Here is a 23,417-nt window from a genome sequence, read left to right as displayed (position 1 = left end):
AAATTTGACCCCTTTATCTTTGATGAAGCTTGTCTAAGAACCTGGAGCACAGCCCATTCTGACAGCTTTGGTGGATAATCATTGACTGTAATCATATGTCATTCATAGTCATAACTTGTTAAATAGAACAGTGGTTTGGTTTTTTACCTTGAAGTTGCCCATTAAACTCAACGTGTTATTAAAATATGTTTTTCAAAAAAAAAAAAAAGACACTTGCAAATATACATTTAATAGATTGAAACTCTCTTGTGTTTCTTGTGAAAGACCTTTTCTTCTCTTCTTGCTGTGTTGAGTGGCCAGGGCACAGTTGTGGTTCTTCTAGAGTTTCTGCTAAGTTACTACTAATTCTGGTTTCTGATGAGAGCTTTGACTGGAAAAGTGGTAGAGAAAAGAAATCTCATAATTACATGTTAAAGGAAAGATGATGATGATGATGATGCCCATAACTGAAACTGAAACATCTTTTATAGTAAGTTTCTAATATAGCATCAGCAAAGCCAGGAAACAGTTGTGTGTTGTTTTTTTTTTTTTCTTCTGAGGCCCCCTACCTGCCCCCACCCTTCCCGGGCCCCAGTAAGTTTCCTAGGGCCCCAGAAGTTCCTACTGTTTACTCAGAAGACTATTTCCTTTCTAATATCAAAAATGCAATCAATAATTATTAGTTTTTGTACGGTGCCTAGCAACCGGCTACCCAAGGAATGTTTCATTCATTAACACTTTCAGTTGTGTTTAAGTACTTCTGAAGTACTGTAGGTTTTTGTGATAACCTTCAAAGGTCATCAGAGAACGTGTTGCTGTTACTGTTTTGGTTTTATAGGTGAAGACACCAAGGTTTAGAACTCATGCCATGCCTTTACTTGCGCAAACGTGTATTGAGGTTGCATTGTAATGAAAAAGAAGCATGGCTCTTGCCCTGGACTTTACCACTTGGTTCTTGCTTCTTAAGTCTATTCTGGGTCATGATTTTATTGAACATCTATGGACTCTCTCCCCAGAAAAAAGAGAAGGAGAAAGTGCACCTATGTGCTAACATGAACCTTTGCTTCTGTAATTACAGGGTTTCCCAGACTCCATCAAGTCTTTGAACCCAAGGTAGAGAATCTTTGATGTAACAATTGCTTGTCAGCAAGCCTTTGAGTTCAGTAACTTACTTGGGGGCCAGACAGCTTGACTGCTGACAAGTGATAGGAACCCCATGCTGCTTTTTTCTCCCTTGATGATTTTTCCTACCACCCTATGCTGAGTTTGAAATGATGAGCAGCAAAAGAAATATTAGGAACACTCTCTATAAATATAGAGTGTTTTATAAATAAAAATGCAAACAGATTGCTCAGTCACAGGGGAAACCCAGGCCATGCATTCTGTAGTGTGGCTTGTGTTGCAAAACCCCACTAAACCCTTAGTTGCCAGCTGTTTGGTTTAACCTGATCATTTGCAAGAAAATAGCAGTCCTCACTGGTGCGTATGTTAACAACAATATAAGTGAAAAATACGCTGTGCCTGTGGCATATATTTTGGCAAATGCTTTCTATGTGTGGGTTGTGAGAGCTGGCTTAATTCTAACTGTGGAAATATCAGTGGGGTTTGTATCTGTCTTCCTGAGGTACTTGGAAAGAAGGAATTTAAGTACTTAAGAGACCACACATTTTTAAATTTTTGTCCTACTTTGGAAAGAACCATGTTGATTTGAAGAAACTCATTAATGTGCAGAGTAGTTACTAGTCGTTACTCAATTAAATTCTCTTGACTGGTGGAAGTCAAAGAATGATGTGAGGTTTTACAAAATTTCTGATAGTTTGGGTAGAGTCAAAGTCAATGGCTACTTCTCCATGCATATTAATTTAAAAGTAATTCACTAATTCCATAATGACCCTGTTTGTTTTATACCAGTATTTTAAAAAGGAACATGAAGTCTTGCCTGTCTTTCTTCACCAAATAGCAGTTTTGCAGACCCTTACAAGTTCCCATATGTTAGTGAAAAACATTTCCCAAGAAATTGGCAGCCTTGCACCTTGTAGCTGATGCCAGCTACTTCCTTGGGCCAACTCAACAGAGAGGAGAAGGGGAAAAAAATGCCTTGTTTTAGTGGCTGAATTACTCTGACAAGCTTTCACATTGCCCCTCCTCTTATTAATATTCTTTTTGATGTGAGCTTGTAAAACAGAGGATTGGCTGTTAATCTCCGAGATCTCAAGGGCTTTTGGCCGTGGCCCATAATTGATGTGTTCACATGGCTGTTGTCTGACTACTAATGATTAGACAGCAGTGTTATCTACCAGCTACATCAGTGTTGCTTATAAATCACACTTGATAAACTGCAGTTTCATTTCTTCAAAGAGTCCCAACATGTCTCCATACTTTGATAGAACTGCCAGAGGCATCTCACAATTCTATGACAGCTTAGATTAGGTTTATTTTTCATTTCTGTTTGACAAAATATTAGACTTCCTAACGCACTTGAAAGAGCACGTGTTTGTTCCTCTAACCAGGCACTTGGAGAACGATAGGCAGAGAAGGCTTACCTGCTCTCGGCGGGAAGAGGTACAGGTTGGGGGTCCCAGGTGGTGTTTTTGCCTTGGATACTCACACTTAGGTGCATGGATTGGGGCCACGCCACTCAGAGCGCTCTGAAAGAAGGGAAGGGGTGCTGGGGAGGAAGTCTTCAGCATGTGGGCCTGTCTCAAACTGTGACATGTCTGGGGTTGGCTCTCTAGAACTACGAGGCTTCAGTGACACTATGTATGTTAACCCCATGCCTTGCAGTGTGACTCTGCTCTGCACAAGGGCACAAGAAAAAGCAAGAACATTTACGAGAGGAAGAGGCAACAGCCACAGGAGTCCCATCTGTTGTCCTTCACTGCCTGTATGGAGACATTCACTGGCCACACACACTCCCAACGCCCCCTTTCAGCCCAGAACCCTGGGCTCTGCAGAGATGAAACCGGGTTGCACGTTGCACACACACGGTGCTTGGATTGGGAACCTCTGCTGAGACTTAGACCCTTATTTCGCTATAAACGCCTGTGTCCTTGAGCTAACTTTGCTCATCTGTGAAACTTTAAAAAAAAAAAAAGAGAGAGAAAGACTAATTTCTACCGTTGTTTTGCATATCCTTGGGGGGCTGAGTTATTCCAGAGCCCCTTAAAGTCTTTTTGCTAAAACATTAGTTAATTAATCTTCACTTAAATTTTGAGAGCAATTATTAGATTTCAAAGGAGTATTTATAATTGTGATTTTAAGAACTGGATTTTTAAAAACTGGTTTTAAAAACCACATTGCTTTTGAGAGACATTTATATTGGTTATGGTGTGTCAGGAGGTTAGATATTTTTTCAAATTATACCATTTGTATTCAGAATAAAATTATGTGGCAAAAACTGGGAGTAGAGGTTTTGTTAATAAATTGTTAAAGTTTAAAGAGTTACCAGAATTCTAGCATATAAGAAGTCTGAAGAACACACAGTACCAGGCCTACCCAAAACAGATTCCCCCAACGCCATCCCATTAGAACAAAACAGAACAGAAGTCACATAAGATGTCAGAGTGCTTCAGAGTTATTATTCAAAAGATACTTAAAGTTGTTGGTTAAAGCAACTGCTTGATAGATGTGTCTTTTACATACTATTTGATATTTTATATACATAAAACTTTTCTCTAGTTTCTCACTTGAGTCCTCACTTTTGTCAGCAGTAAAGAATCTGCCTTCCTCACAGGAGACTCGGGTTCAATCCCTGGGTTGGAAAGATCCCCTGGAGAAGGGCATGGCAACCCACTCCAGTATTCTTGCCTGGAGAAGCCCCATGGACAGAGGAGCCTGGCAGGTTACAGTCCATGGGGTCGCAAAGAGTCAGACATGACTGAAGTGACTTAGCACATTGGTGGGCACAGCATTGAGGAACAAAAAGGTACTTAAAAAGAGCCGAGGCTGCTTATCTTAAAATGATTTGTGGTTGAGGGAAATATCCTTTGTCTTTTTTAAATTTTCTATTGAAATATAGTTGATTTACTATGTTATGTTTCAGGTATACAGCAAAGTGATTCTGTGATACATTTATCTATTCTTTTTCAGATTCTTTTCATGTATAGGTTATTACAGAGCATTGAATAGAATTTCCTGTGCCCTACAGCAGGTTCTTGTTGACTGTTTTACGGAAAATGCCCTTTTAAAAAGTTAAACAAAGCAGTTGTTTTAGTTATGATTAATAGATTCTCTAATTCTTTTTTGGGGGGAGGGGGTGCATTCTGCGTGGCATACAGGATCTTAGTTCCCGGATCAGGGAGCGAACCTGTGCCCCCTGCGGTGGAAGTGGAGAGTTCTAACCACTGGGCTGCTAGAGAATTCCCTATGATTATTAGATCTTAATGCACTGTGGGAAAAAATTCATGATTAACTTAGAAAAGATAGTCGTTCAGTGATGTAAACGGATGCTTCCATTTAGTTTTGATGTGTAAAGGAAAAGTATTAGAGTTTCTAATGTAGCTGTAAAATGTGAAAAAATCTATTAAGAGGTACTGAGTCTTGTCTTTGAGCATATAAAATATGTATGCATATGTAAGAGCTGGATGGTAATATTAAAAATTAAAATAATTAGAATATTTTAAAAGATTTTTTAATATCATATTTAAATAACTTTTTAAAAAAGTAGCATATGTATGTTATCTGTGAGTTTTATGATGCTTGTTGCTTACCATTACGGCAAAAATAAGTATGCATTTTTTAATTTTAAAAAGATACCAGTTCTTCTTGACTGATGATTTAAATCATAATTCAAATCAACTAGATTTAAATTTAGCTTAGTCTGATGCTAACTCTCTTTGCAGGTGTTTAGCAACTGACTGAAATTTACTGTACTATGAAGGCATAGCATACTAGAAATATACATTTTAATATAAATATGGAACGCTCCATCGCCCACAGAGTGCTTATAGTTTGATACTTGTGTTATAGTACATGTTCTCCATCATTTGTTTGGGGATACGTCATATAAGAATTTCTTATTCACTGGCTTCATATCCACTAAAAATGTGCCTTTTTTTTTTTTTAAACTGATTCCTTACAGTTCTATGTGAACAAGATTTAAAGCAGGTATTATTTGACAGGTATGAGATTGAGTGAATTGCCTCTGAAAATCAGTCTTAGTAGTTTCTTGTAGTCATCTGAAATCTATCCTGAAGGAAAACACGTGTGCCCAGTCACTTCAGTCCTGTGCGACTCTTTGTGACCCACGGACTGTAGCCCGCCAGGCTCCTCTGTCCATGGGATTCTCCAGGCAAGAAGACTGGAGTGGGTTGCCGTGCCTTCCTCTAGGGGATCTTCCCAACCCAGGAATCAAACCCATATCCCTGGGGTCTCCTGCATTGTAGGCAGTTGCTTTACCCACTGAGCCACCTGGGAAGCCCATTAGCACAACAAGACCCCCTAAACCTTATTCTCAGTAGCTCATGGTGTCAGAATGTGGAAAAGCAAACCTACAGACCTGTCTCCCGACTGCCTTCATGAGGCGTGTGACCGGTCTCTTAGCAACTGCACGCAGGCCTCCTGAACTCCAGTCCCGCAGAGCCCCTTAAACTGCTGCTGTAGGTGACATGTGCAGTAAGCAAGGGCACCGGTATAAAGACAGATGCTGATTGAATGGTGTCGGAGCAGTATTTCACACACTTCCATCAGGCACGGATATGCAGTAAGTGAAGAACAGAGTCAGGAGAAATCGTGTCCTAGAGCAGGGCTGGCGGCTCCTGCAAGCGGGCTGTGTGCGAGTGTCCTGAGCACTAGCCGGAGGCGAGGAGATGCACTGCGTGCCGTGTTTCTCCAAGAAGTGGGAAGAACGGGGGGGTCTGACAGGAAAAAAACAAAACACACAGTAAAACTAAATATTCTGAGAATGCGGATGTTGGATGCTAAGGTAATGTGACCCCGTCTCTCATGACCCACTAGCCTTCATTCCCTTTTCCATGCTAGAGAGGAACTAAACTGGGTTAGTGAGTATACATAGATGACCATACTTATAAAATATGTGTGCTTTCTTTTGAGATCATTTTCAGTTTATTTTGATTCTTGAAGTCCCTCTGTGAAATAGCTAAAGCAAGCATTCTTAATGCCATTTTGTGAATACTGATCCTGATTTCATTATTAGACTTAAGATTCCTCCCAGGACACCAGTTTCTAGAAGAGGAAAAATCATTGTTCCTCCCCAGTAAAATCAAATCGTATACCTGATTCTAAGTAATGATAAATGTTCAACTATAGATTTATCTCCAGATGTTTTGAAGTTTTTCATTTTATTTGAAAAACCATCCTTTGGTTTCCAGAAACCATAGGAGCAGGTTTTTAATGTGTTGGTTGAGGCATGTGACACATTGAACAAGTCCTGAAAACATTGCTTTTGAGGTTTTGATGGAAACTGTGGCAGGGACCACTCACTCTGTGTGTGGGCTTACTACAAGATGGGGATGATAAGGGTTTGATTTAAGTGACCTCATTTCATGTGTCCATTATATTAAATGCAAGTTGATAACATTATATACTATGACTCCTACTTTATAGGTAAGGAAACTGAGGCTTAGCAGAGTTCAGTGAAATTGTAAGATGATGCTACTAGTTTGTAAATGATCTGAGAGTTAAACACAGAGACTTATCTGTAATATGCAAGCTCTTACCGAGTTCAGAAGTATTAGTGGGATGCTTGGCATGAGATATTGACCTGTCTGTTGTGATACTCTGTGAGAAGTAGCTTCTGGAACCGACAGTCTTAGTTGAACCATTCATTACAAGGCTTCTGCATAGAGAACTCAGATTTCTGGGATTGCTTGATTCATTTCTAGCTCCCAACCAAATGTATTTGATAATGATAATTTCATCTTATTCATTCATTTAAGAGGAAGTTAAGCTAAAATATCCTAGCTTTAAGATTAAAAATGTGACCAAAAACATGTTACAGTTATGTGGGATTTTTAACATTCCTCCATTCTTATAGGAATAGAGGGGTATAATTTATCAACAGTGTTGTTATTTCAAAAAAACTTGACTTGTGTGTAAGCTCTGTCTAGGTAGGAATCTTAGCTGTCTTGGTTATCCTTATATTAGTGCCAAGCTGTCATAATAGAGAGATACTCAATAAATATTTATTGAGTTTTTAAAGTCATGACTGCTTAAGTTAGAATTGAAGTATACCTCCTGTCTCTTTTGTGGGACTGTGATTCCTGATTTTTGGTGGGAGAGATAAGTGTAGTAGTGCATTAAATTTTTTTTTTCCTTTTTGCCTCATTCATAAATGAATCTGTGTGCTTACTTCATCATATTCCTATACTTTTCCCAGCTTCTTTTTTTCTCTTCCTTCCTGCTCTTTTTCAACACCCCCCACCCCCCATGCCATCCTCACTTCCTCTCCCTGGTAACATTCATTAGAGTCCACTGGTGAACCTAAATGAGCTACTTAAAGGATTAGCATTTCCCATTAAACTAGAGCAGGGACCAGCAAACTTTTTCTGTAGAGAGTCCATAGTACATATTTTAACTTTGTGGAACCAGATGCAGTATCATGGGTAGTATCTAGGTCCTGATATGACCAGGGAGAGTAAACAGTCTCTACAGACTTTTTTCAGTTGATAAAAATTAAAATCTAATGATAGTAATTGAGTGCACTTTGTTTGTAATACGGGTCTACTAACTAGAAGAATGGAATTCTCTTTTTATGGGGGGTGGTGATAACATTTCACTTACTGTGGGTTCAGAGTTAGTGGGTGCTATCATTAAACTGATCGTAAAACATCATTTGTAAAAAACGTGCTTAGCTTGTGGGGGTGTACAAGATAGTGGCAGTTGGGCCAGATTTGGCCCTCTGGTCTTTGTTTGCTGACCCTTGAACTAGACTGGACCAAAGCCATCCCAAGCAGGGTAAACTGCTGATATTCTTCCCTTTGTAGAGGCTAATTCCCTGGAAACTGAAAAGGCAAGGCATTCACATGGGAGGAAGGTGGGGGCGGGGGGTGGGGATTGGGATTGCAGGCAGGGAACAGGAACGTAGACAATGAGGGGGACATGATTTTAGGGTACCCGTGTAGGAAGATAGAAAGGAATATGAGTGAGTTTGTCTCTATTTAGGGTCCAGCACTGATTCTCAAGGGAATGAGCCTTGGACCGTGTAGGACATCACTCTGGGTAGGGTAGCATCAGGTGGAGGCAGTCTGAAAAAGCATATTCAAGATGACTACTGGTTTTGTGATCCGTCTCCTGAAGTGCAGGCCTCATTACCTTGGCTGCTGGTGACACAAGGGCTGCAGGAACTGGCATTTGGAGAGGGGGAGTCTGGGTTCTCGCGGATCAAGTCATCTGATGGAGGAAAAGTGGCTGCAGCCACGGTGTCGAGTCATTATTTCTTCACTTGGATTGAAACAGAAGGTTCCGGAGGGTGTAGGGGCCACTCTCTGGGGCTGCCAGTAGCTGTCAGGGTGAAACTCAGGGCTTGCTTTTAAAAAGCTAGCAGTCTTGCTCCTCCGGTGGGTAGAGGGAAGGGAGGGACCCTCTCAACCGGCTCCCCAAAGATCCGCAGTCCATCTTCCCTTGACTGCCCTGTGGTGTCAGCCACCAGACCTCCCAGACCACGGTGACCTCGGAGCCTGTCTCCTTTGGTTGTGGTCACTCAGCTCTCTCCTGATTTGCTGCAACCTCAACAGCCACGCCGCCTCCTCTCTTACTCCACATTGATGTCAGGGAGAAATGTTGTTGCCCCTTCTCATCACTTTTCACAGGCTCCCTGAGCCGTCTTGTCCACTCTGCTGGCTTCACCGCTTTCCCTCTGCCAGTGACCCCTCTCTAGTCTAGATAATTCTCTTGAGCTCTACACCATTCTGTCCCTCTGCATGATCGACATCACCCCACCACCCTCCACCCATCCTCTCCATCCCAGGGAACGATGCCCTCGCCCGCTCACGCAGAAACCTGGGGCTGGCATTTGAGTCTCCTCTCTTCCCGCACCCCCACCACATCTGCCGCCTCTTCTGTGAAGGACTCCAGTGACTTCAGCTGCCCTCCTTCCTTCCTCCAGTTTCAACCCGCTCACATCTGTTCTCCCACAGCTTCGGTTTTGCCAGAGAAACTATCCATCCTCCCATGCCCCTGCTTTAATATCCTCAGCACGCTCTTCTACCGTTGCAGTCATCCCCCAACGTTCTTAGTCTGCCCTGTGCTCTTCATGAGCCCTCTGTTTCTCCAGCCTTGATGTTCTATCTTCCTCCTGACCCACCCCCTAAGCTCCTAAACTCACGGTACTGTCCAGCATGGCTCATCTCTGTCCATGTCTCCCACCCTTGCCCAACCTTACGCCTGCAGTTCCTTCAGATCCACCTTGCACCCTCCCTACCGCACCCCTTGGTGGCTCCCACGATGTCCTGAGCCTGGCTGACCCCAGGCTGCTCTGTGGCCACTGCTGGTCTCCCCCGCAGCCTCAAGGGCCCTCCAGGCTCATGCAGATGGTAGCACCTAGCAAAAACTTTTTAGATGAGGAAACAACTTCCCCAGTGGTGAGGGGGCTTCAGTCAGCAGCTCTTGTAAAGCGGAGGACACAGGGTCAATACACCACCTCCCTGCACACGGAGTTGGTCCCAGCGCCACCTTGGCTTGTTCATTTCAGGACCTCTGCACAAGGAGTTGAAATCATAGTCTCAATCCTGGGCCCTCTCCCTCCTGCGTTAGCATTTGTTTCCTTCCATTCTGAATGGAATGGCTTAGCATCTTTTCATTAAATTTTTTTTAAAAAATCGTGAAAGTAGTACATGTTCATGCTAAAATTCATGCAAACACAGAGGCTATAAAATGAAAACTGATTCTTCCCCATTGCCCTGCATTTTTTTATATGGATTAAATTTCTAGAAGGATGCCTACGTAGGAAACTGTTAGAAGAGAGGCTCTCCTTGGAGAATGACCTGTTGGGCTTTTAAAGTCTGCTCTGTTCTCAGGAGGGAAAACAGAATTCTGGGCCTGTGGGAAACTCCTTTGTGGGGGTGGGGAAAGTTCTGTGAGAAGAGAACTTTGAAAGTTTGAGTTATGGTACAGAGCTTGGTGGAGGGCATAGCAGCCCTCACTGGGACAGCCTGTGGCCTCTTGTTTGGCTCCTGACCTTGCTGTGTGCTGTTGTGTTCCGTTGTGTCTGAATCTTTGTGCCCCCATGGACTGTGGCCCGCCAGACTTCTCTGCCCATGGAATTTTCCTGGCAAGAATACTGGAGCAGGTTGCCATTTCCTCCTTCAGGGCATCTTCCCGACCCAGGAATCGAAACCATATCTCCTGCACTGATGGGCAAATTCTTTACCACTGAGCCACTTACCTCTTAAGAATTTAGTTTCTTTAGTCTACAGAATCAGATGAGAAAGGCCACTCTTGTCTTTCCATAGAGCCAAAATAAGAATGGATGTTAAAAAAAAAATGTCTGCAAGGTGTCCTTAAAGATGGGTATGAAGATGGCTGGGGAGCGGCATGATTTCTTTCTGTCTGTAACTGTCCATCTCTGTGATGAGCTATGGAGAGCTTTACTGAGTTTGATCTGATACGAAATTAAAATTTTAAAGCTTGCATTAAGAGAGTGATGGCTCCTTTGAATCAGTGTTTGGGAGTTATGAAAGGAAGGATGAGAGATAAGAGGTTGATGCTGAGTGTCCTAGACCTGAATTTCTGTGAGTAGTCTTTAGTTTTTTCAGGGAGGGAATGGTACCAAAATAGTATGTGGGGCAAGAAGTGACAACTGGCCCACCCTGCTGTGGAAAGGGGGTTTGACTCTTTCCATGAAGCATCTTAGTTCTCATAAGGTTTGACTCCTTGCCATTGAACTTGTTATGACCAGCATGTATTGTGTTTATAGTTGAAATGTCCACAATATTCCTTGAAAAGACTATGTTTCGGTGGTTGCAGGTGAGATTTTCTACTATAAAGAAGTGCTGTTGGTTAGAGGATTAGGAATAAGGTGATTATTCCCCCCCCCACACACACACACACTCCCAACAGGCTTTTCTTTCTTTCATTTCCCCTCCTTTCTCCCTTCATTGAATTCATGTCTGTGTCCTGAGATAGTTGAGGATTAGAGACCTCCATCCTTTTATTAATTTCAAGGAGAAATAGGGGTCATGCGAAGACAGGCAATGCTTTAATGGCCAGTTATCTGCGGAGATACTCAGTAATCAGGGGTTTTGAAATTGATTTGCTCGCTGATCCAGGTGCACCCACGTGGAGCAAAATCCAGAGTTTCACCTCTGGGCTTCTTTTTTAAAAATTCCACTCTTCAGGACCAAGGGCCAGATCTAATTGCAAGAAATGGGATTGATGTGGAACTTTATAGGGGTTTCAGTTCAGTTCAGTTGCTGAGTCATGTCCGACTCTTTGTGACCCCATGGACTGCAGCATGCCAGGCTTCCTTGTCCATCACCAACCCCCGAAGCTTACACAAACTTATGTCCATTGAGTCGGTGATGCCGTCTCCAACCATCTCATCCTCTGTCGTCCCCTTCTCCTGCCTTCAGTCTTTCCCAGCATCAGGGTCTTTTCAACTGAGTCAGTTCTTCGCATCAGGTGGCCAGAGTGTTGGAGTTTCAGCTTCAGCATCAGTCCTTCCAATGAATATTCAGGACCGATTTCCTTTAGGATGGACTGGTTGGGTCTCCTTGCAGTGCAAGTGCAAGTGGAGAAGAGTCTTCTCCAACACCACAGTTCAAAAGCATGAATTCTTTGGCGCTCAGCTTTCTGTATAGTCCAGTACTCATATCCATACATGACTACTGGAAAAACCATACCTTTGACTAGATGGACCCTTGTTGGCAAAGTAATGTCTCTGCTTTTTAATATGCTGTCTAGGTTGCTCATAACTTTTCTTCCAAGGAGCAAGCATCTTTTAATTTCATGGCTGCAGTCACCATCTGCAGTGATTTCTGGAGCCCCCAAAAAATAAAGTCAGCCACTATTTCCACTGTTTCCCCGTCTATTTGCCATGAAGTGATGGGACCGGATGCCATCATCTTCGGTTTCTGAATGTTGAGTTTTAAGCCAACTTTTTCACTCTCCTCTTTCACTTTCATCAAGAGGCTCTTTAGTTCTTCACTTTCTGCCATAAGGGTGGTGTCATCTGCATATCTGAGGTATACACAGGGGTTTAGTTTTGTACAAAATAAAGGGAGAAGGATTAATCCAAGAAGACTTTTTTTTAAAGTACTTTTATCACCACCTCCTTTCTTTGTGGCTTAATTTTGTTTTTTAAGGTGCCTTTGGAAGTAGGCAGGATGAGAGGAAATCAGAGAAGCCTTATGCACAAGATAGAAAAACACTGGTCATTTACTGCTATTTAAAACGTGCTTAGGTTGCTGAGTAGTGTCACCGACCCTTTTAAAACAGATGAAGAATCTGCGGCTCAGGAATAAGACAGGATTGGTTCCCTTCCCTCCCCTGACAAAGAACACAGATGAGGCTGAGTGTGTAACAACTGCTGTGGTTGCTGAAAAGTACCCAAGGCTGAGTCCCTATGTCCCCTCTACCTCCACCAGCTTCATTTCCCCAGGGAACCTGGGACAGCTTGGGGGAGGGCCTTGTAGGGGAGATTTTGATTTGGCTTCAAAACAACCAGAAAGCTTAAGACACCAGGTCCAGGGTAGTTTAATTCTACGCTGTCTTTCCATACTCAGTGCCTTGTCTTTTGCTTTGAAAAATTGTCACGTCTAGAGCATGAAGTTAAAAGTCGTCACTGTTGTTTAAAATATCGTTTACACCCGTGGCTGGCCTGTCTGTGCCCCTGCTTTGTGACCCGCACATGGAGTTGCTCCTTGAATAATACACTTAACAGTCAGCGACCTTGCCTTGACCACCATCCCCACGCAGCGTCACAGACACCCGGGGCTGGCATTCTGTGACTTCAGCAGGGCTGGAGTCCTTGTTGGAGACGGAAGCATCCATCTTGACCCCACTGGCCTTGGAACTGGAGCCCTGGTCCATCCTGAGGCTGAGCCCTACCCACCTGTTCAGCGGCTAAGCCTTTAAAAGCGTGCGATCATCTAGAACTTTGGCTTTTGATTTGGTCTCTGGTCTTTATACCTAGGAATGAGAAAGTGAAAATAATAGGGTGATTCCCAGTCATTGTACATAGCTCTTGCTTTTGGAGTCGGATGATTTAAAACAATAACAGCAGCAAAACAAAACCTGAGCTATGGTCTCTGCAAGGTTTTGTGGTTGAGGTTTCTGAAGGAATTGCGGTATTTGCTCGGGCACACCAAGATGCACCATCCTGAACTAGGAGTTGAGAAAATAATCAGATGCATGGCTTCTAACATGCAGAAAAGGGTCAGAAATTACCCGGGGAGGTAGGTCTCTTTCTACCTTGTGCTCTGTTTTACATTGAGAAGAGTTTCTTTTGCTGTTTGATCAATGTGAGTTCAAATTCTGGCTCAGCCACTGACCCTAAGTGACCTTTTCAGTTTAAGTTCCTTATTCCTCACCTGTTAAGCACTCTCAGTCACAACCTTGTGAAGACTGAATGAGGGAATACACAGTATCAGCCCTCCTGTGTAATAAGTGTTAAACAGGAGTGACTGATACTGTTCCTAGTTTTACAAGAAAGCCCACAGACTTTGAAGTCAGAGAGGTTTGGCTTTGAATTTCACCTCTCTGGGTAAGGAGCTCATTCGCTGAGATCTTCAGTTTCTGTTTCTATAAAATGGGGATGTTATGAGTGTCAGAGGAGATAGAAAACATCTGGGGCCTGGTGTACAGTAGTCCCTTAGAAGGAGTTTGCCCCTGTTGTTTGGTGGCAAGCTGTAGAGCTTACTTTGCCCTGATCACGGTTTCTAGAAAGAAAAGCCTGCACTACATGTAGGAAAGACAGAATTAGGAATACTGAAATGCAGTTGTTCCAATTTTGTCCTACAAGGATGAAAATTCACCCTTGACGAATCGTTTTGGGGAAAAGATCGGTGCTTAAGGAAACCATTTTTTAAGCTTCCCTTGCTTTACTAATGAAGCAACGATGTCTGGCAGAAAGGGTAGTTAAAATGCAAAGTGATGGGCTGCGCCAGTGGTCACCTTTAAAGAGCTGTGATTTCCCTTACATGGAGTGCCGTCTCTGTCTAATGCTTTTTAAATTAAAGAGGTGACTGTGGGCAATCTCATAAAACAGCCAAATACCAGGATATGGAGAAAACGTGAGCATTAAGTAAGTGTGCCCCGGTGTGCTCACAGAACGTAAAAATATTGACTCTGAACAAAATAAAACACCATTCCTGCTCTGGTTGTTGGCAACCCGAGAATCCCAGGATTGAGGGGTTAAGAGCAAGATGAGCGTGGAGATTTGTGGCAACAGATGGAAGAAACCCAGGCAAGTTCCCCAGTGAAGGTTCAGACCTGCCCCGGGGTGAGGGAAGGAACCTTTCCTTGAGGCTTGCCTGTTTCCTGGTGGTGAACTTCCCATCTGCCTGGCAGTGCTCGCCATCCCCGCAGTGGAGCCAACCGGACCGTCCCTTTGTCGGCTCAGCCCTGCCCAGGCGACCTCTGCTCGCTTGTCGGTTTCCAGCTGCTGGAAGCCGTCACCAGTGGCCACAGTCCGTGCCCGAGTGGTGCAGAGCTGCTGCCCGCCACGCTCCAGCATTGGAGCCTTCCTTGCTCGTCAGCACTCAGGAAGCTCTTGAAATAAGGTGAACAGAGAAAATATTGCCAGGATCTCTCTGCAGACTATTTCCTCCCCCCTGGTCCTCTGATTACTCACCCTAAGTGCAGCTATCTGTGTAAATAACCTTTTCTTCCCCGCCTCTCTCTCCCCTCTCTGCTCCCCCACTCCCATGCTCTGAGGCTCTCTCGAGTAATAAATAGCCAGGCTACTGCTCAATGTGCACCAACACCTGGGAATAATCATGCAAAAATAACAGTGAGAGACTGCCGCGCGTCTGTTCTTGACATTAACTTTCCTCAGTTTGACAGGCTGCCACCACCAGCTGTTAGACTTATGGGTCTTTTTTTTTCCTCCAGTGGAGATGGCTGCTTTCCTCTTTCAGGCTCTAGTAGATTACATCAGTGTCCCGTCAGTGTTCCGTCAGGATAACAGAAAACAGCTTTGACAAAGGAACCATCGCTAAAACCGGCCAGTTCTCCCTCCTCCTCTTTTAGTCCAGTCATTGGTATCATTTGACTAACAATTCCCTATCGATTTTTAAATGGAAGATGGTAGGAATACTCTTTTAGGGTATGTCCCTCCCAAAAGGTATATATAACTGCTACTCTGAGTAGCAAATCCTAGCATTTGGCTGAACCACCTAGCATTTCTTTTCAGTTCAGGTCTCAGGTATGTTTGTGATAATAATAATCATATTGATGATGGCAGTAGCATTTATTTATTGAGGGCTATTCCATACCGCATGCCCTGGGCTAACGTCGTTTTGTGTGATCTTGGGTACTAGTCACCTTAGTAGTCAGGTGTTGTTTCCATTTTACAGATGAAACTACTGAGTCCCAGAAAGATCAGGCCACTTGCCCAGGGTTCTGTTGCTAAAGGTTGACATGGACTGCAGCTACAGAGGCTGATCTCTGCCCCGCACTGTCTTCTACATGCTGGTTTTCACACTCGGGTCACCCTGGATAGCCCCTTACGTGAAGTGCCGCAGCGACACTTGCGATTTTGCTGGATTTGTATGACCGTTTGATTATTGCTGCAGTCTTGCCCCCTCTTTTGCTAGTGGCACCTGGCACACAGCAGGTGTGTTAGTGATTATTTATTGGGTGGACATGTGATCAATTTGAGGTGACTAAAAGGAAACTTTGAGGGGAGCATAGCACACACAAAGAAGAGGTCCAGCAAGAGATGAGTGGAAGGAGATTCTGCAGAAGTGGAGGACTCATCAGGGCCTGCTGTAAAACGGGGCTGGATTAAGCTGGTGGACGACTGCCAGATGCCCGTGCATGAAAGGAGCAGTATTTCCTCAGGCTGAGCTTCTCAGGGTTAAGCCCTTTTTCTTATACTTCTAACACACTTTAACCGCACTTAACCATGCATTTGGAGGGGATTATAGATTTATGTTAAACATAGTAGGATATAAAAAGGAGCTTTGTAAGAGTGCATGCAGGGTTAGAGAACTGTAATATCAGACCAGGGACTTTTTTTTTCTTTTCCTAAGCCGTTGTTTACTGAGCTAAGTGCCATGCCAGGCTTTGACTGGGCATGAGTTATCTCATTGAGTCTTCATCTTCACTGAGACCCTCTGTGGATAATCATTATTTGTACTCCCATTTCTTAGATCCGGACACTGAACCCTAGAATAGGAAGGTCATTTGCTCAGAATCCCACACAAGCAAGTACCTCCAGGATCAGAATTTGAACCCAGAACAGCCTGAGGTTTGTCATTACCCAGGTCCAAGTGTACATTGCCTCCTTTCCAGACACTCTCGTAGGAACTGTTGCTGCTCTTAAAGAGCCTCACTGGGTGTTTCAGTGTAGGAGTGAATGACCTGAGAAATCAGGGGACAGTGAAAGTTGACCTTTTGTATAAGGCAAAAACAACTTTCAAAACCCTCGCTGTGTGTAGCCTCACATGGCTGTGTATTAGACACCATGAAATACACAAGAACCAATTCCTTTTTTGGGAGAACATGTCCCACTGGGGGTGTTCACTAGTGCAAAGAGATGACCAAACTCTAAATTATTTCCTCCATGCCTCTTTCACCTCCCAGTGTATGTTGAACTTCCTTTATAAAGGTCCTTCTTAGAGGATGCTGCTCTTCTATATTCACCTGGGCTGCCACTAGAGATAAACTATTGCCCTTGCACAGATACGGGCCCTGGTTTTCTCTAGAATGAGTATGCTGGCTTAGATGACCTCCTAGCTAGAACATTCTGTGGTTGTCTCAAAAAGCTGGAAATGCAAACTCAGCGGCTTATGCCTGGGCAGGTCACTGCAGGCTGAGGGAAGCTCAGCCTTGTCAGTTGATGCCATGAGCAATGTGGGCCCAGCATAGCGCATGATCCAATTATTACATACGAGAGAGTGGAAATTCAGACTTCTCCCTAATTTTTTGTGTTGGCAAAAAGAAAATGTTTTTAAAACTGGCATACCTGCCAACTAAAACTCCTCTGAGAGTGGCTGTAATTCCCCACCCCCTTTCCAGTTGGTAAGCTCTGGGAGAGCAGGGCCCTCGGTATACCTCATGGATGGTCTTTGTTTTCCACTCCAAATCCTGAAATCTCAAGGGAGAAAAGTTTGCTTTTCTACTCTCATAATGATAATCAAGACTAAGGGAATGGGGGTTTTGAGCTGCATTGAGGAAGTGAGTTCAGTGGAAAAACTAAGAGAAATTCACTTCTGTAAGTCAAAGAGCTTAACCTATAAAACCATATAACCTGTTGAGTTTTCCTGTCAAGTTTAAGAGTTTTAGACTGTTATTACATTGGGGGGCTTTTATGATTATGTTCATATTTATAGTCAAACTTCTCTGAATCTTAGTTTTCTCATTTTAAAACGAGTGTGCACAGGGCTCCAGGGTCCCTTCTATATGTACCATCAGCTGAACTCTTTTCATTGCTTTTGAATTGTGTTAATGGAAATAAACACAGTTAACTTGCCAGTAGGCCTAGGATACCGTGGCCTGTCCCATCAAGCCATCTAGATTCTTTAGAAGCTTCATCTTTGGAATTACATAAATATCCTAAAGAGTATGTGAGTATATATGTATCTCCTTGCAAATATATTCATAAGCAGAGTTATACAGAAATAGAGATTTAATCTAGAAATTGTGTTGTGATAGGATTCATCATCACTATTAGAAGGCAAGAAAATACATTTTCCAGTTGAAGAACATGGGCCTCGGTGAGGTTAAATGGCTCTCACAAGTCACAGGCTTACTTAGCGTGGGAGTGGGGCCAAAGTCTTGTTGTCCACTCACCCAATCCCTACAACTTCTTTTGTACATGTTTTTCCACGCATCCTAAGCTTCAAAATTAGAGAGTTGATACTCTCCGAGACACCTCACCTCTTTTATTTTATTCAACCTTGTTTATCTAACTGAGGCTGTATTTGTTCTTTTAGAATTAATGTATGCTGTCCATCAAGGATAGGAAGACTATTTTGAGAATGTTGTTCCATTTTGTTTTTTCAGTTTATATGTGTCGCACCAAATTACAGTCAATTTACAACTAACTATACAAATTAAGAGTTTGTTGGGAATCACACAAAAAAATGTGCAGTAACTGGTTTATAATTTTCTTTGGTCTTTTTTTTTTTTTTCCTTCTTTTAAATTCTAGTAAGTGACTTCAGTCTCATGCAATCCTTTAGTTGTAATAAAGACTACAGGGTTGCACTGGCTTCCCCCACCCCCCTTAAATTTTCTTCCTCTGAACCCTTTTCTTCATTTGTCAGCTCAGTTTTAAAATAGAAACTATCAGTGCGAACTTTGATCCACATTAAGCTGCATTTACACGAAAGCATAAATCACCAGATCTGGGGCTTGGGGCTGTTAAATGCTTTTCTTTCTCGGGCTCTGTGATCAAGAATGAAGAACAATAAAAAGCATGGAGCAAAAGGAGTTTTATGGCAGCTTGGAGAGCAGGAAATTAACTTTCTTTAGTGTGCAGTTGGATGAAGGGCTGTTCTGTCGCATCTTGGATCACTCAGGCAAGTGAACGTCGCTGTATCATTTTAGTGAAATGCAAACTGTAGAAATAGTTCCTCCAGTCATATGAACAAGAAGCCCACACAGATGACTGCTTCAGCTGTTGAAGGAGGAGCACACTTCCTCATATGACTTCTCTTGAAAAACACTCTGTGTGTGTGTTTTGTTTAAAAAAGAACAAAGACTATGCACTATTATGTCTGTGTAAAATGTTGATTTCTTACAAATGTTAACTGAGAATATATGAACAGACTAAGATGGGATTTTATCAGAAGAGTTTTCTCTGTATCCTTTTTACACATCTCCCGTGTCAGTCCAACTGATAAGACATATAAAATATCATCTCTTGTATGTCAGTGATGTCTCTATGCAGCCTGAGGACACAGGTGATCTGGAATCCTATGCAGAGATGTTGTGCGTTTGGCTCTTTACATGTGACAACCTGTCAGCCAGAGCTTTTCTGTAGCAGTCACAACAGTTGTTACAATGGGTGGAAGGAATGGATGAGTCTGTTGGCGACCTACCTACTTAGTACATATGTAGCTTTTGGCTTCATTAGTGGCCTGACTCCTACATTTTTTATGGTGAAGAACACTTTTGCTGTTGTCCTCAGGATTAGGGTGCAAGGGAGCAGGTGCACCACAGGGTCTCGTTTTGGCTGACATTTCTCTTTCCTGAACTTGGAGTTGCTAAGTCCTGATCAAAATCATCAGGGATCTTTACAGGCTGAAGCACTAAAGGACTTGTGCATGGAGGAGCTCAGATTCTGTTGAGCACATGCATTTATGGGTATTTCTCCATTTCTATGAACGCTGTCAAACTTTGCAGTAGAACACTTAGTTAAAAGTTGATGCCTAATATATGCTAATAATATCCAGTTTCTGTGTTTCTGTGTGTGTAATCAAGTTAATGATTTTATATGTTTGGCAGAGTAAGTTAATCTATTTTAGTAGTGATTGAATTCATTATGGTTTATAAAGTACTTTGAAAACAATTTTAATCCATCTCTTATGCTTAAATGTCCAGTGATGCCTATATGGATATTTATTGGAGTTTCTCCTTTGGAAAATATTGTTATGTTGAAAATACAGTTTCATGACAAGTGGGAAATAGTCTTCATTTTGCAAAGCATATTTCCTTCACGTCTCTTGAGGCTAAAGATTGTCAATTGGTGAATTTATAAGGACCCCAAAGGCCTGTCTGTAACCCAAGAAGCTAGAGCTCCAATGTTTACTGTGTATGTCATGAAAAATGAAAATGCTTATTTCTCTTCTACTTTGTATTTTGGCACCATTAAAAGCACACTCAAAGCATATTATAATTGCAAATAGAATTTGGAATGGTGATGTATTCTGGAAGTGATGTAAACAGATTGCATTGAAAAGAGCTCCAAGCACGTAGCGCCGCTGCAGTAAGCCTGTCTGTCTTTCAGGTTGACCCCCTGTTTACAGTGCCAGCACCTCCGCCGCCGATTGCCAGCAGTCTCACGCCTCAGCTTCTGCCCTCCTACTTTCCCCCATCTTCATCCAATATTGCAGCACCGGTTGAACAGCTCTTGGTTCGGACTCGTTCCGTGGGTGTCAATACGTGCGAAGTTGGCGTAGTGACAGAGCCAGAGTGTCTTGGGCCCTGTGAACCCGGAACCAGTGTGAATTTGGAAGGGATCGTGTGGCATGAAACGGAAGAAGGTAAATACAATTTATTCTTATCTGTTCCCTCATGTCCTCTTCCCGGTGATGTCTCTGTGTCTACCTGTAATGGGGATTTGCTTTGTGGTATTCAGAGAGGAAAGAAAAGTGGTTTCGATGCGCTCTTGATTTTTGTTGAAATAAGAGCTGTGTTTCTGTTTTTGTTCGTGGCTGCTTTTACATTCATTCAGGAGCAGTCTGGTGTCTGTCTAAGTGGTTCTCCAGTTTAAGTGCTTTAACTTGGAAGGACTCTGAGAAGCAGAGTGAAGGTTACCCTTTCTCCTAGGAGGTATCATGAAAATTGGAACGGGCAACAGATCTCAAGTTCATTTTGTTCTTGGTTTGCCAACTGATCTGTCTTGAGGTGGTTGTTTTTGTGTTGTTGAGGCTTATATTTACCTTCTGAATTGAGCCAGTGTTCCTACATTTAGCAAGGGCCATTGCTGTGAATTGACTGTGGCCAGTTGTTGCTCACAGTTAATGAAGCCAAGGTCCAAGGTGTAAGCTGCAGTTGAGTCAGTCAGTTCTTTTCTGTGGCTGGAGACATAGCACCTTCCTGGTCCACCAGTTCAGCAGCAGGCCCTCTGGCAAGTGCTGTCCATTAGGCATGAGACCCAAGGTGCAAGAGAAATAGGTTGGGTGAATCTCTCATTCCTGCTGGAAGTACACATCAGATATGTGTCATACTGACAGTGGATTCAGACATGGTTGGCCACATCTCATAGTACATGATCATCAAGTACAGCATGTTTCATATGGCCAGTGTCCTTGACAGAGGCCAGTAGATAATTAATACAAACTAAATATGAAGGAGAGAGCTCCACTGCTCCATTGCGGAGTGCTTCTTGCCGTGGGGAAGAAGCATGCCCCAGGGTACACCAGGGGACCAAAGGAAAGTAAAAAACATGGGGGAACATTTTTCCTCTGAGCTAGATTGGTCAAGAGTGAGGAGATGACCCTTATCAGTATCACTGTCTTTTAGGAGAGCAGTTCAGAGCAAGGATAAAGGTAACAAGAAGGACCTGAGATGCAAAATCAATAGATTGCTCTGTATCAAGGGGGAGAACTGGGGGCTGAAACTCGAAGGAGAAGAAATAAAATACATGCCGAAGAGGCTGAGTGGATGGGAAAGGACAATATATTGGGGGTAATTGTTGGGGAAGAAATGGTTGGGAGAAAATAGTTAAGAATGGTGACAAACTAGGGAATGAGAGTAAAAATGACTGAAAACAAGCATGACTGTGAGAAGGCAAAAAAATAGCTCAGGCTCTTTCAAGATGGCAAAACAAAGCTTCTAAGGAAAATCTTTGGATTCTACATATTACATTGAATTTACTCTTCTTGTAGGATGGATTTCCTCATTAGACAGAAAATTTGGTTGATAGCATCAGTAACGAAAAATCAAGATTGAATTCTATAGGAAGCAGCCATGAGAGGGCATGAAAGCAGCAGATCCGGAGAGCTCTCTTATTTGCTCAAACAGAACTGACAGTTAAAATTTACTCTTGGTTTTAGAAACGTGGGAGGTTTTGCGTCTTCTCCCTCTTTGTACCTTAAACTGGAAAGCCACTTAAATCAGTACTACACAACCACACTGGGAGGAATCGGTGTCAGAGGAGCTGGAATTAAACCTGTCATTTGCTTGTCTGTTCAGACCCCGCCCAGTGCAGGGGGTCCACGTGGGGAGCTGGCTTCTCCTTCCTTGCCTCTCGGTTGTGCACGGTTGATCTTCCCTTAGATTTTTTTTTTTTTTCCTAGAGCAGAAGTGATGGATAAGGGCTGCAGACTGGCATCTCCATGAGAAAACGTAGAAAAGACTTCAAGACGTTATTAAGATTAATTAGTGGAGGTGCTGATTTTCAGGTATAAAACAGATTTGAAAAGAGTAAGGATTAATTTACATCAGGTTGAAAGTCAGATTGTCTTGTACTTGGATAACTGACTCCTTAGGATGAAGCACTGTCTTCCACTTTCCTAGCTGTGACTTAGCGCCTGTCAGTTTATGGTGCGTCATGATTTTATTTCAGTGTGGGATAGGACAGGTTCCTTCAAGTGTGACCTTCCTGCATGGTAGATGCTGTAAAATTAAATTAAAAATCCAGAAGGTTTTTGTGGTTCTGAAACAGCTCTAAGTTTAGGTGGTTTGTTTGTTTTTTTCACTTTGTTTAGGAGTCTGCTGATTTTTTACTTTTAACCTTGGCCTTTAGTAAAAGATGGGCTTCCCTGGTGGCTGAGGGTAAAGCATCTGCCTGCAATGTGGGAGACCTGGGTTTGATCCCTGAGTCAGGAAGATCCCCTGGAGAAGGAAATGGGAACCCAGTCCGGTGCCTCTGGTTCTCTTGCCTGGAAAATCCCATGGACGGAGAAGCCTCCGTCCATGGGGTCGCAAAAAGTTGGACACGACTGAGTGACTTCACTTTCACTTTAGTAAAAGATGGGATTATTTAGAAAAAAAAGAAAATCTGTGTTTGAAAACAATAGCAGTATATATGTTGATTAGAAATTCTGATGCTCTGGGCTTTTATCATCATTAGTATTTAGAACTGATATGCATAAAGCCTCCCCAGTTCCTTGCCGTTCTCTGAAAATCCGTCTCCTGAGCCCACTGTGCCTTCTCTGATCCTCTGTGATCGCTGAATCCCTGTGGGTGACTTCCTTCAGATGGCAGGCAGACAAGTTTTAGAAGCTTCTCAGGCAGAGTAGTGGAGTCTTCCACAGCTCCTGCCTCCTCTGAATTGCCTCACATTCTCCAGGATTTGGAATGTGTGGATGTTTACTGTGGTGACAAGGAGATGGAGCTGTTAATAGAGTTATTCTTGCTGAATAAACTAAACTTCTGACCTCCATAGAACTTAAGAACTTGCCTTAGTAGAGACCTGGGTCATAAGATGTGTGTTTAATGTGTAACCATTTTCAAGAGCATTCCATTTGCACTTTTTTTGCTTTTTTTTTGTACAGTGTGTTTAAAACTCTTGTACCAATTTAAAAATTAAACCCACTTGACCATTAATTTTTCCCTTTTGGGAAAAACAAAGAGAGAAGCGGAACAAACACATTTGGAGCCAGTTATCTGATGGAGCTAAAAGAGATGGATTTGGGGAGAAGTGAAG

General features: G+C 42.8%; 1 protein-coding gene across 5 annotated transcripts in view; it reads left to right on the top strand.

The window, feature by feature from the left end:
- The window catches only part of ZNF608 (zinc finger protein 608), a 105,490-nt gene that overhangs the window by 26,714 nt on the left and 55,359 nt on the right, over positions 1-23,417 (top strand). For all 5 annotated transcript variants that reach the window (XM_043465929.1, XM_043465927.1, XM_043465926.1 and 2 more), the window contains one exon: positions 20,052-20,307. In XM_043465929.1, coding sequence (XP_043321864.1) covers positions 20,052-20,307 — 256 coding nt within the window. The remainder of the gene's footprint in view (positions 1-20,051; positions 20,308-23,417) is intronic.

The sequence above is a fragment of the Cervus canadensis genome, chromosome 4, assembly GCF_019320065.1.
Source record: "Cervus canadensis isolate Bull #8, Minnesota chromosome 4, ASM1932006v1, whole genome shotgun sequence".
Taxonomy (NCBI): domain Eukaryota; kingdom Metazoa; phylum Chordata; class Mammalia; order Artiodactyla; family Cervidae; genus Cervus; species Cervus canadensis.
This window is presented reverse-complemented; position numbering and strand designations above follow the sequence as displayed.